General features: G+C 41.2%; 1 protein-coding gene across 2 annotated transcripts in view; it reads left to right on the top strand.

The window, feature by feature from the left end:
* The window catches only part of kcnn3 (potassium intermediate/small conductance calcium-activated channel, subfamily N, member 3), a 42,526-nt gene extending 37,152 nt beyond the window's left edge, over nt 1-5,374 (top strand). The window contains exons 8-10 of one of the 2 annotated variants that reach the window (XM_028426223.1): nt 2,474-2,601; nt 3,694-3,763; nt 4,526-5,374. In XM_028426223.1, the coding sequence (XP_028282024.1) occupies nt 2,474-2,601; nt 3,694-3,763; nt 4,526-4,942 (615 nt within the window). In that variant the 3' untranslated portion in view covers nt 4,943-5,374. The remainder of the gene's footprint in view (nt 1-2,473; nt 2,602-3,693; nt 3,764-4,525) is intronic. The other variant, XM_028426224.1, reaches the window with a different exon arrangement.
* The last annotated feature ends 8,141 nt before the right edge of the window (nt 5,375-13,515 follow it).

The raw sequence follows: 13,515 nt of genomic DNA, 5'->3' as shown, positions 1-13,515 counted from the left end.
GTGTTTGTGTGTCTGCCTCAGAGAGTGTGACTTGTCTCTTCCCTTTGTTACCATGTCCATGAAGGGAAGGTCATCAGGTAAGGCCACGTGTCGCTGTGGCACATGGATGAGGTTGTTGCCAAGGTAATTGGCCTGTTTGTTTATGTTTCCTGCTCTCCTCGAATACACCATTGTGTCTCTAGCACAGCAGCACCTAATTATTATTTGCATGCACAGGTCATTAAGACTTTCTTAGGTTAGCAGGGTCGAGCAGGTCCACTTTTTCTCTGGCGACAGCAAAAGTTGATGAGTAAACAGTCCGGGATATCCCTTTTTCCCCTCCAAGCAACCCATTATTTTCCAAAGCCTGTTCCTTGTAATCATTGCTAGAAGTATTGTCTATAATGAAATATTTTAGTTTGCACTGATTGATTTATTCTCCACAATATGTCATTAACATGCTGACATGTGGGAACCCCTTGCCTTAACAGATTTCACATGTACCTACCATAAGGTGTGCTTTGTAGGGGAGCAACCAGAACAGATCTTTGACCCAAACCACGCCATATGGCTCTAACATTGTTGCCCAAGTACAGGCCATATGGTGCAGGAATGGCTGCTGCTCTTTTTAGTTTTGATAATGGAGTCGCCGTATCTGCCTCAGTTTCTGCATTATTTCCCAGGAGGAGGGAGAACGTAAAAGAAAGAGTGTGGTGGTACAAACAGAGTCTGGTATTATCAGTCAGCAGAGCAGGTTAAACGTCTACATGAAAGCTGTGTAAAAGACTTGGAAGTTTGTGTGAAGCCTTCGACACAGAGACAAGATGCCACCATTCATCATATTTCACTCACCCTGCAGTGATGAATCAGCTGATAGATAGGATTTGACATATCAGTTTACCAATAGGCCCGCAGGAATGCACAGTGTTGAATGTCCTCTTTGGTAACCTGGGCTGTGATTAAAACTATTCCACCTATTTTATTTAAACTGTTATATAATACTGTCTCTGGTATTAATGCAGCAGCCTTACAAATAACATGTCGTGGCGTTGACGCTTCTTTAGCATCTTCACAGCCCTGTTGGTGCCTGTGTACACAGATGTGAGTGAAATATGGAAGAGAGGGAAACATGGCATAGCAGGTTTCACCTCCATCCTCCAGCCCTGCATTTGCATCCAAATCATATCATGGCATGCAAATTTAAAATAAATATACATCAGCTGAAGCTTATGTCTGTTGGGATTTATTATTTTTATAATGTGTGCATATTGTATTTGAATATTTTAACAGTAAACAAGGTAAGAATGAATACGTGTGTAAGGCTGTCATTGAGACTTGAGTGGTAACATGAAGTATTAGCTGGATGACAGACACCTTATACATTACATACAGTATGTTACAGTAGCTCTTTACAGTTTGTCGTCCTCTGTGTCATTGAAAGCACATCTGCAAGGCCCACGGCCTCCTACTCTCTTCATCTGTAGCCAATAGTGTGTGTACGTCTTCATGTGTGTATGTGTAGGCGTGTATGTGAGTGAGCAGTCCTTGACTGCGGTGGATGGGTGCTGATTAGCCAAGCTGCCGGGGTCTTTTGTGCTCCTCAGACGGGGGTATAATTGTTCTTTGTTCAGTGCTCAGCATCTCTTTGAAGTCTCTCATTCAATTTATGTCCTTACAGATTCTCTCTCCTTTCTCCCTTCACTATGGTATCCACCCTCGCCTTTTTTTTTTCTGCACTGGGTGTCAGACCCCTGCGTTGTAATTACATAGCAACATATACAGACATACCATATATGAAATGTACAGGGGCAGATATGAATATAAACGGATGTCTGTTCAATGTGACCTCCAGCTGGTTCTGACATTTATTTATTTGATTAAATCACAGTCATCTCATGTTTGGATGGCCCAAACTGAAAGCAGCTGAAGTTTATGTCAGAGCAGTAACCGGGCCTTCCCATAACTCAGTATCATTACACATGGCTCTACATTTCACTGATGTTTCTTTGACAGCAAGTGTAAGAGCAACAACACTTGTTTCTTTCAATTGTCATAATTAAATAGAAGCTCAGTGGTGTTAATGAACTGCAGTTATACTGTGCTGAATTACCTCATCTATAATATGACCTGTTTGAGTTTCTCTAAGATGTAATGTGGCATGTAGACAGGCCAACTCAACTCAGTGTGTGTGAGAGAGAGAGAGAGAGAGAGAGGATTCTCATTGCCAATCTCCCTAAGGAGAGAGCTGTTTATGCGTACATGAAAAGCATTGGCAGGCGAGCTGGTATGTGTAGAGGGAGACAGAGAGAATGAGGGCAGCCTCTAAGAAGAGAATGATGGTTTAGTTTTTTTTTTCTTTGCATAGAGACAATAGAGATAAAGAAGAGAAAAAAGCAGGGTTAGGCAAACCTGTTGCCTGCTTCTTCTTCAGTTGCCAAGGGCTACCTGTTGCTAACAATATGTGTGTATCTGTGTGTTTATTGTCTGCGAGCAGATAAAGAATGCAGCTGCTAACGTGCTAAGGGAGACCTGGCTCATCTACAAACACACCAAGCTGATGAAGAAGATTGACCACGCCAGAGTCCGCAAACATCAGCGGAAGTTCCTCCAGGCGATACATCAGTGAGACCAGACTTTACACACACACACACACACTCACTCACTCTCAGGCTCATGGATGCAACTGTGCTACTGAGCTGATGAAGCCTTTAAAACCAGCTGTACTTTGTATCCACCCACAGGTTGAATCAATGCTGATAATCAGATAAAATGCATGAATCCCTGCTATATTTTCCTCAAAATGAAGAAGGAGCCCAGTGGTCACCACAGTGATGATGATGTAATCACTACTGTGGGGTATTTTTTGGTGAACGGCTCTGTGTGAAGTGAACTATGATATGAAAATAAAGTACAAGGTTTTCCTCTACCTATATATAGACCACAGTCCTATTATCACCCTACAATGCATGAGTGTTACAACTTCAAGATGTTATGATTATTAGTTATGATAGTTGTTAAATGAATTTTGTGGGTAATATGGTGTACAGATAAAGGTATTAAGGTAAAAATTACAACACTTCCCTCTCGGAATAGAAAGTGGCATGACTGTGAATGTACTTAATCACATCACGCTACTGTAATGGGGTATTTTCATGGGAATGTGGGAACATTTGCTGTTAGGGAGACACCTTCATCTGCTGGTGCGGCTTCACGAAATTAGTCTGCACTTCATTATAATGGAGGAAGCCTCTGGGTTTGTTTTATGAAAACACAGGTCAGACTTTCAGTTTAATAATCATGTTTTGACAGTTAGACGGGTTCTATTTTTAATTGGAAGAAGTACAGTGGTCATTTAATTTTGTTTCTTTAGTTTATTTCCTTGTAGTCCTATTATTACAATCTTATTTGGTCTGATTTTGCATTTGCAGCAACTATAGAATATATATTTTCACCTCTATGACCAAGTGTCTTTGCTGTGTTTGCTGTGTTTGTGCATTTAAATCCTGGGGCTCACTGCAGGTAGAAATGATGCTGAACTGGGCAAGGTGACCGCTCCAGAGTGTTGTTGTCTGGACCCAGAGGGATTAACTCTCTGGACTGACCACTGCGTATTTACTGGATTTCAACTCTCTCTGTGTCTCTTTCTCTCTCTTCTTGTGTGTGTGTCTGTGTGTGTTATATATTTTATGGTTGTATGTGTGTATCTGTTTGCAGATTACGCAGTGTGAAAATGGAGCAGAGGAAACTCAGTGATCAGGCCAACACACTAGTGGACCTCTCAAAGGTGAGCTGAACACACGAACAGGCTAGGAACATGCCTTTACCCCCCACAAAAAAAAAACCACAACATAAACCACACCATTCCTCCATTTCCGTGCTGACCTGCCCATTTCTGTGGCTTTGCGTCTCCTAGCAACCAGAACAAGTGTTAAAACAGGGATGACTGAGTGAGTGAGAGAGCGAGGAGGAAATGAGAGGAGGGAGGGGTGTGCTCATGTTTTTCTGTTGCTGTGTGGGTGTTTGAGTGAGAATGTGAGCACACACGTGTGCGTGATTGTGAAAGAGACACACACACACACACACACATTGGGGAGAGTGAGTAAGATACTGACTTGAATAGGAGGACGACAAAGATTCAGTGTGTGTGTCTTTATGAGAGGCAATGCCTTTAGCACCAAATATTTTGTAATTATGCCATCTCAGTGACTCTATCTGAATTGGCCACTTGTGCATTTACCATGGTTACAGAGACCAGGATGTGCGAGGCAGGGACACTCTCGCTCTATGATTCTTACTCCTTCACAGTGTTATAATACCCAGCCTTCAACTTCTGTTCCCGCTTGAATATTTTTTTCTTTTGCTTGGTGTCTTACTTACTATATTTTGAATTCACTCTGTAGTCGCTTTTACTTTCTCCTACTATTCATTCACAAAGATTCTTTTAAACAAGCTTAAATAAATCGACCTGTTTACGTATTTGCAGTCTGTCTCTCTTCCTTAAAGTACTCTGCGGGCACGAGTCATCTCCTCTCCTCTCCTCCTACAGATGCAGAGTGTCATGTATGAGCTCATGTCGGAGCTCAACGACCGCAGCGAGGACTTGGAGCGTCAGATGCTGTCCCTGGAGCAGCGGGTGGAGCAGCTCACTGCAGGCTTTAATGCCCTGCCTGCGCACCTCTCTGCAACCCTCAGCGCCCAGCATGCCGCCCTGGTTCACCTGCTCCAGGAGAGGGATGCAAGGGATGGTAGAGGAGGAGGTGGTACTGTGGTCCCACTGTCCCCAGCTGCCTCTTCAACCACTGCGCCAGTTTCTGTTTCTCCAGTCCAGGTCACTGCTCCTATAACACCTCCAGCCCCAGTCTCTACCTTGGCCTTGGAGTCCCCTCTGTCGCCCCCACCTCTGAGCCCAGAGGGGAGCCTGGAGGCCAGTTCCAATCCCAACACCTGCACCTCTAGTTGCTGAAGACAGCTCTGAGGATTTCAAGAGGACAAGCATGGGAACAAAACGGGGAGAGAGGAGGAGGGGGCTGCGTTAGTCCTCTGACTTACAGTAGAGAAATGAGAGAGGAGGAGGAGGAGAGAGAGAAATGTGTGGTGAACCTCTGAAACTAACGCTCGATGAGGGAGGGATGAAGCTGGGACCATGAGGAGAAATAATGGGATTAAGATGGAGAGCCAGTATGAGTAATGGGACATGTTAGGAACTTTGGGGCGCCTTCCTTGACTGTATGGAAGAAGAAGAAAAATGGAGATGAAATGGAGACTCTGAAAGGTGTGAGGGGGAGGAAGGATGTCAAAGGGGTGAGAAATGGTGGTAGAGAGAACGAGGAAGTGGAAGGAGAGGGGAGGAGAAATAACGAGGAATAATTACATGAACTCCTAAATGGAATCCACTCCAATTACTGAAAAAGGCCTTTTATTCTCTCTCTTTCTCTTGCTCTCTCTCTCTCTTTCTTACCCACCCTCCCTCTCTCTCTCTCTCTCTCTCTCTGTTTCTGTCCCCCTCTCCTAATCTCTCACTCCCTTAATCAGGAATTAATGACCATGACTTTTTATCCTTATGATGTATTTTCTATCTGAATGCTAATTGTGTGTTAACGAGCATCCCTTTAACAGAAGGTTCGATCAATACGACCATGATTAAAAAAAAAAAAAACAGCGGCATGCACCGCGCACGCACACATACATACACACACACACACGTTAACACAGCACAAGCATAAAACTCACAATGCAGGCCCTATTTACACTCACACAAACTATTAATGCACTAGCCCACCAGATAATACTAAAGCCTATACTGCCAAGCACTTGATGCACTGTCAATCTCCATATAGCACTGCCAAGCAATGTAGACACACTGTTACATCATTTGGGTGCGAGCTAATGCAGTAGTTTAGTCTTACGTGTAGTTGTGACATTTTAACGACTCAGTTGGGGAAATTGTAAGCATTCCCTGAACTTCATAAATTACAGATGAGGTAGAAATATAGTAATAAGGTACTGAGGTGTAATTCATCATGTCTGTTCATGATGGTGAAGACAGGATAGTAAAACAAACACACACTACACAGGACTTAATTACTGCATTGACTGAACTGATGTTTACTTGTCGTTTGCCATACTGAAATGAGACTTGTTTAATTTCTGTGAACATTTTTGACAGAAGCAGAAAAAAACAAATTTTTGTTTCAAGTGCATTTATACTGGGGTGGTTGTTAGTAGAAAATTCCAGACATAAACATGTACAAATCCGCGCTTTGCACAAACTCCACATTCAGAGTGAGTTTTTATTTTATGTTATTACATTTGCTGGAGTCTACCACATGAAGCTAACATAATAATCCAAACTTTGTCCAACAATAACAGATGATTTGCTTATTCTTTTACTTTACTGAAGCCAGCAGAGGTAGATTGATTTAGGTGCTTTTGCTTTCATTTTCTGAAAAGAAATGTTGCTTTTTACCAAAATACTGATTTTACTGTGGTAGTTTTAATTGATTCTTGTTTTCAAGTCTGATAACTGGTATAGCTGTTTCATTATAATGAATGTTTTTTCAGTGCATGGTTGTGTCCATGACCCCGTCATGAAGGCAAGAAGACCTTTCTTTACTGCCATTCTTTGTCAAGCTTGCAGCTTCCCAAAACAGCTCACTGTTATCATGAATGTATTCTGTGTGATGAGCTCCACTCAAACACTCTCGCTTGCTTGATCACTTAAACTGCCATGCAGACATAAGAACAGACACACACACACATTATACACACTGATATATATAAACACATACACACATCTCAACAACCAAAGTGCTCTCTCTCTTAAATGGACTTCAATAAGAGGCAGTGAACGCTGCTGTCACTGGGGACAAAAGATACCAGGAGGCGCTGCAGATATCTTGACAATATTTCTGAGGGAATAACTGTGAAAATCTGGGCATGGACTTGTTACAGTGCTGTACACGGACTGCTCAGAAACGGGGTGGACTACGGATGAACACAAGGGAACACAAACATACCTTACAAAAGGATAAATGGCCATGAAGGAACAGCTGTTCAAGAAATAAATAAAACATATAGTGAAAGACTCCTGAGATATTTCTGAGAGGAATTAAACGGTGTGATGGGAAAAGAGACAAGCATATCTTTGCATTGAAGACAATATTGAAAACTATCTTATAGCGACACGCTGTGGCCGGAATACTGAATTACATACGCTTGGAATATTGTACAGTATGCTGTTAACAAAATCTAGCTTTGTATTGCTTAGTCTTTTTTACCATTATGATTAAACGCAGTTCTAGGTGATATCTTACATTATTAATTAAACTATAGTATTCTTCTCATTCGTCATGACAATTATGATATATGTATTATCAATACGTTAAATAATTATGATCAAGGAAAGTGCCGTTTGAGGTTGAAATTATTTTGTAATTTTATTTTATCAGAGAGAATTAATAAAGTATATATCTATAACATTACAGCTTCCATGTTTTCTAAGTTGCAGTTTTTTTTCTTGTTTTGTCTTACGTCCAGCTTCACGCTACAATAAAAACGGTTCCGATTATAGAGCATTGTTTCATTGTTAGGCGCCTTTGATGATATGATAAGAGCATTTTATGATTATTTTGTGACTTTCCAGAATAAAATCATTTTGTGAAGACAGCGTGAAGAGCGACTCGGAGAATGCTGACAGCTAACAGAAGTGGAAAAATACGTTTAAGACGAAAACAAGATAAATGGTGAGTTTCTTGATAATTACGTAAGTGTCGTCGTATATTATACATCGATAACAAAAAGTAATTGCACATAATTTTAACCAAGTGCAATGTCGAGTAGCTTGAAATGCTAAAAAAATGTTTAGCTAACTAGCAAAAATGCGCTGCTAATATGCTAATGTTGCTAACACTCAATGGGAGCCGGAAGTAGCGAAGGGCAATATGTACACGGTGCGTGCTCATTAAGTTTTTATTATGTAATGCGAGCTGGAATTACTCTTAACTGTGTGTAGGCTTACTTTTTGTACAATGACAGGTCAGTGTGTGTGTTGGTGTGTGTCTGTGCTCATGTTGAAGCACATCTCTGTTCTGTACCTACAACATCAAACCCTCATGATGCTGTGGTGAGAGGTAGATATGTTGGACAGGTGCATGTCAGCCATCTTATTCGCATGTAGCACATTTTATTACAGCCAATATGCAGAACAGTCTAAACAGGGATGAAGGTAGCATCCACATTTAGTCTTCATTGCATTTGCATACAGCCAAACAATAAATGAGGCTGTGAGGTTTACCAGACAACACTGAATATAAAGCACAATAACACAGCACTCTGTGCTGGTGCAGAAAATTAGGACTCAAATCAAATATAAAATGGCATTTATCACCAGACAACCAGCAAGAATTATTTCATTTGTGGAAATAATGATGAACAAATCCACCTTACTGCTTACTGTGGCTGTGACCACAGAGTTGATTTCTACTGTAATTAGAACTTTGCTGAATCACTGAAAATAAGTGTGGTGAGACCCATTCAGGACGCTCACTCAGTCATACTGTTCATTTTTCTGTTATTCAGATTGGGTGTGGAAGCGTTTCTTGCTGCAGGAAGATGCAGTTTACAACACAAGATTGTTTGTTTTGGGATTTGCATATTGTATGTCTGATGTATTCTTCCTAATTGGGTGTAATCCTTTGTTAGGTTTATAATCTCGCTGCTGCAGGCCCAGCAAAGTGTAGGAGAGAAGTTTTTGCAGTGAATAATGCTGCTCACAGACAGAAAACCTTCACTCCTGAACAAATTTGACTTTGTACAATGCAACTTTTTGTGGATTTGTCACGGAATTATTGCTTGACTGCAAATAAATGAGTAAGTTTAGGGCCACGTTAGGATAGTCTGTAAAATAAAGATTGGCATATAGCATCAGTAATTTTAATATTTCCATGAACGGTGTATTGTACAGATTTTACAGATTAAACATTTTCCATAACTGCTCAAGAGTGTTGATGAAATCTGAGCAACTTCTCAATAGTTCACACAAAGGCTTGTCCCGCAGGCGTCCACACACCACTCTTATGGCTTATAACGTGTATAAAATTCACTTGAGTATCACAGCACAGTCGCTGCATTTATGCAATTTGTGACATATGAAATTGATTTTTTTTTTGGTCCATGAAACAGACTTCATATAAAACCAGCCTCTAGGGTATTTAGCCCAGAGTGAAAATAAAACAGAATAACAGAGGTGTTACAGCCAGAGGCAGCCTGAGGCAGTACTCAGCCCAGGGCACAGCACAAACTCAGATGTGATGAGCTTGTTATCTGTGTTATTTACTGGCAGGCTCTACTGCCCCCAGGGCTTTCATCATCTCTCTCCGGCTACATGAATTCTCATGATTGTGTTCTACAATTTTAAGGCCAAGATAATGTCCACAGTCTAGGCAGATTCTCTCTTTCCCTCTCCACCGGTCTCTCTGCCTCTCCATTTTTCAGGAAATCCATTTACTCCTTCAGATTTGCTGTCTGAGCCGAGGAGAATAGAGAATATAAAGAAAATGTAAATTGGGGTATGTTTTTTCTTATATTAGTGTAGTCTTAATATAGTGATAGAAATATATACTGTACACTGACACATTCTACTAAAAGCAACAGCTAGAAATTGCCAAAAAGGTGAAAACACTGTGAAATAAACTCACATTATTCAGGTTTTAAATTACTTATTATGTAAAAACATAATATTACTGCTGACAATTTTCCAAAATGAAGTAGGTTTAATCAGTGGGCAGGATACTCCCACCCTCCTCCATATCTTGAGTAAGACACTGAACCTCAAATGGCGTTGACACCTGATGATTAGTGTCGTTCATAATGGCGTGCTGCCATCGTACTGCTGTTTCACATGCCTGCAGCAGCTTTAGCTCTTTAGCTCTTGTACTTATAAAGGAATAAATAGGCCAGTGTTTGTACTGTTGAATGAAAACACACTTTAGTTTGGCTAATTCTGTTTGACCTGTCTAACTGTGGCCAAAATGATTAAACAAATATTAAAATGTTGCTAATTTATGTTATGTTTATGATATTATGTTATATTATCATTTATATATTTATTTATAAAACCTCTTTGTCACTTACCTCATTTGTCATGCCGCCTCCTTTTTGCTTAGAGTAAAAACAGTCCATAGGAGTCTGACGGCCAATTTATGCTTCTTCGATTATTTGTGCATGATTAGTGATTCCCTTTGTGGTGTGTAAAGAAGAAACCGATTTCCCTGTCATGCACAAAAATATTAGCCGTCCCCTCTGATTCTGGGATGTGGGATTAGGTGACTGTTTTTCGTTTTAATGAGGCAGTTGGTCTCCATCTCTCTGACAGAGCAGCAGGGTGCCGGTGGTCAGTAGAATCAGTGAAGCCTGGAGAAGGAAAAATGTGTGCACACAGTGAAGTGCACGGACTGCCAATGGAGTCTAAAGACAGAGATTATGGGCAGACCAACCACATAGTGGAATATTCAGTATTTATAGATGTTACATGCTCCTCTAAGCAGCTTCATCAGTTCAACAGTTGAATGAAAATGACCAGGATGGCTGAGAATATTCATTTGCTACAGTGTCGTCATAAACATAATTCAGGCAGCAGCAGCAAGAGGAGTCAGGCAGATGGAGGCCATTATCACGTATCTGTGCGGTCAGTGGTCATGTGGTACACGTGTCAAACGTATTGTCATCAATTTTTGTAGTCAGCCAGGCTCCGTCAGCAGGAGGACTTCTGACCACAACATTTGTCTGGAGCTGCTCTTTGCTGAGCTATTTATTCTACAAACTAAATAGCATGCAAGTTGACAGCACACACACGTGGACACACTGCTGTTTACGCTTTTTCATTGTCATGACAGAAAACCCTTCAGATGACCCAGCCTGCCACAGTTTATATGAAGGTCAGATGCAAGTGTGTCCCTGTTTCCATATGCATCATACCAGTATACACAGGTCTGTTTGTGGAGCTAGTATTACAGTCACATGTATCCATGTGTACTTTGCCATAATGAAAGGAGAATCACTATAATGGTAAGAATAGAAGGCAAGACAGCAATTCAGAAAATGCCACAATAATAAGTGCTGCACACGCATGAAAGCAGAAAGACATTTACCTACGAACTGTTCCAATTCATTTATGCTGTATGCATTACAGACTCCATGTGCCTTGGTGTTCATGTCTGTATGTTTCATGCTTTTTCGCTGGGTCAGTGTTGGCCCCACATCTCCACATCTTTACATCTTCAGAGACCTCCATAGATATTTTCATTTTCCATAGATGCACAAAATAAAGAGAAAAATGCTTTTAGCCTTTTTATTCTGTTCCATTAACATTTCTCATGCTAAGCCCATTAGAGATACAACTGGATCACCGGGTTCTGCAATACATACTCAAACACTTGGACGTAATGTTTTTAAATCATTGATGTGTGTGCTTTTTGTTGGTCTGGTACCTGATCCTTTCAAGCTTTAGTTTAGTGTGCAGTCAGCTTTCCTGAACGTTAACACACCCCAACTGTACTGTGTAGCTTTTATGTTTTGTTAGTTTTATAAATGTTTTATGTAATAATCATGCTAAGACAAAGGAAGGTTGGCCTGCACCCAAGCAGAAATGTATACAGTAATATTGAGAGTACACACTGTGTATTTTCTGCCAGATACCGAATAACAAGAGATTATCTTTCATGGAGACTGTTGATGTCACTGAAATACTACTCGTGTGATCTTTAGTCAGCTTTCTGTGTAAATCCCCAATGTGTGGTGAAAAAAGCTAAAATTATAATGTGTGTGTGTGTGTGTGTGTGTGGGAACCGTTTTGATCATGGTTGTGCCCTCCGATAGTATGGCTGGCTCTACTGCCAGCCATACTATCATCACCACAGAAGCGGACTGGTACAATATTGGCTCCATGGCAACGCTGGCCGCCCACACTCCCCTCAGGCATCAGGGACGTGCCTGTATGTGTATGTGAGTGAGAGGGGACATACGAAAGTAGAGGTTGTTGATTGACCTATTTTTCAGGCTGTTCATTTGAATGGGGATGAAGGGAGAGGCGATGGGATTTTTAATGATGCCACAGGGGACTTCATAGGACTTCCACTGACACAACTGGGCTACCTGTAACCTCTCTACATATTATACTCACACAGTCAGGACTTGGTGCCACTCATACACCTAAATTAACTCTTTCTTTTTATCTCTCTAGGTTTCTGGGTATCAGCTCACTATATATAAGGCAGATCACAAGATGGCCTCTGGTCCCTTTGGTGTTGAAGACAGCAATTAGAGCCTAGGAATGGTCAGCACTGTTACTCACTTTGCTCAGTTTCTGGGTGGTATTCTGGTATTTAGTTCAAATAGCATTTTTAGTATCATAGCCCTACTCAGCAGTTGTCTCTTGACATCACTGCTCTAGGTTTAACTGAATATTAATTTATGGATGTGTGTATGTCCTGTAGCTGGTGTATCAGGGTTAAAACTAATCAACTCCCACCAGAGGGAGGAGAAGGGACTCAAAGTAGTCCATCCTGCCCCTTCTTCTCAGATCTCCCCTCCTCTGTCCCACCCCGCCCTGCCCTCAGCCCCACAAGCAAGTTCCGTCATTCAGTTTAATTTCCTCTGCTCTTTTCTATCTTGCCTCCCTGCTGCCAGTGTCTCCACGTATCACACTTGTGCACTCACACACACTGTGGTACGTGCATGAGCGCACACACATACAGCATATACAGGCAGGCAGGATTACGTTAGAATTTTATATTCATTTGAACTGCCCTCCCAACCCACCCCTCTCTTCCTCCCATCCCTCCCCAGCTTACTTGCCTGAAAAGTGATGTCGGTTTCTATAGCAACCGCCCATGTCTGTATTACAGGGGAGTTTCCTCACAGAGACTACAAAGGCTGCTAAGCATGGGGGAGCCACAAAACACTCACATTTATGTGTTTGTAAAACTGTTGATTAGCAATCACCGTGTCCTTCACACTGAGTGTTTATTTTTAATGAGCTCAGAAAAAATGGCTGGGTGATTCCAACAGAACAAGGCTGTAGTGTGTAGATTGTAGATTGAATCACCTCTTCTGGTTTTTTAGGCTGTATTGTGGGTTTAATGATAGGAGTTTTGTTTTTAGAATAAAAACATGCATATATTTTATCTGTTATCACAGTGAACAACATTAGCATATTTGCGTCTGACAAATGTTTACTGACTGGTATAAATGAGGAACAGTGCTGAGCTGATCAGCTTCTCAGTTTACAGTTTGCATGCTTCCTGATACGATTGTCTCTGTCCATATCCGCTAGTTTGGTGCTCAGAGGAATGTAGGTCAGGTGAACTGGAGACTGTAAATTGCCTTTTGTTGTGATGTTTGTGTGTCCCCTGGATTTCACTGAAAGATCCCAGAGATTAGAATGTATGGTGAGTACAGCACAATGATAATGTGCAGCTAAACAATAATGAAAACTTTGTGTCATCTTGAGAAAAGAGCATCCTTTGTTGTGTAGGATGT

The sequence above is a fragment of the Parambassis ranga genome, chromosome 16 (genome assembly GCF_900634625.1).
Source record: "Parambassis ranga chromosome 16, fParRan2.1, whole genome shotgun sequence".
NCBI lineage: Eukaryota > Metazoa > Chordata > Actinopteri > Ambassidae > Parambassis > Parambassis ranga.
The sequence above is the reverse complement of the archived record's forward strand: the minus strand, read 5'-3'. Positions and strand labels throughout refer to the sequence as shown.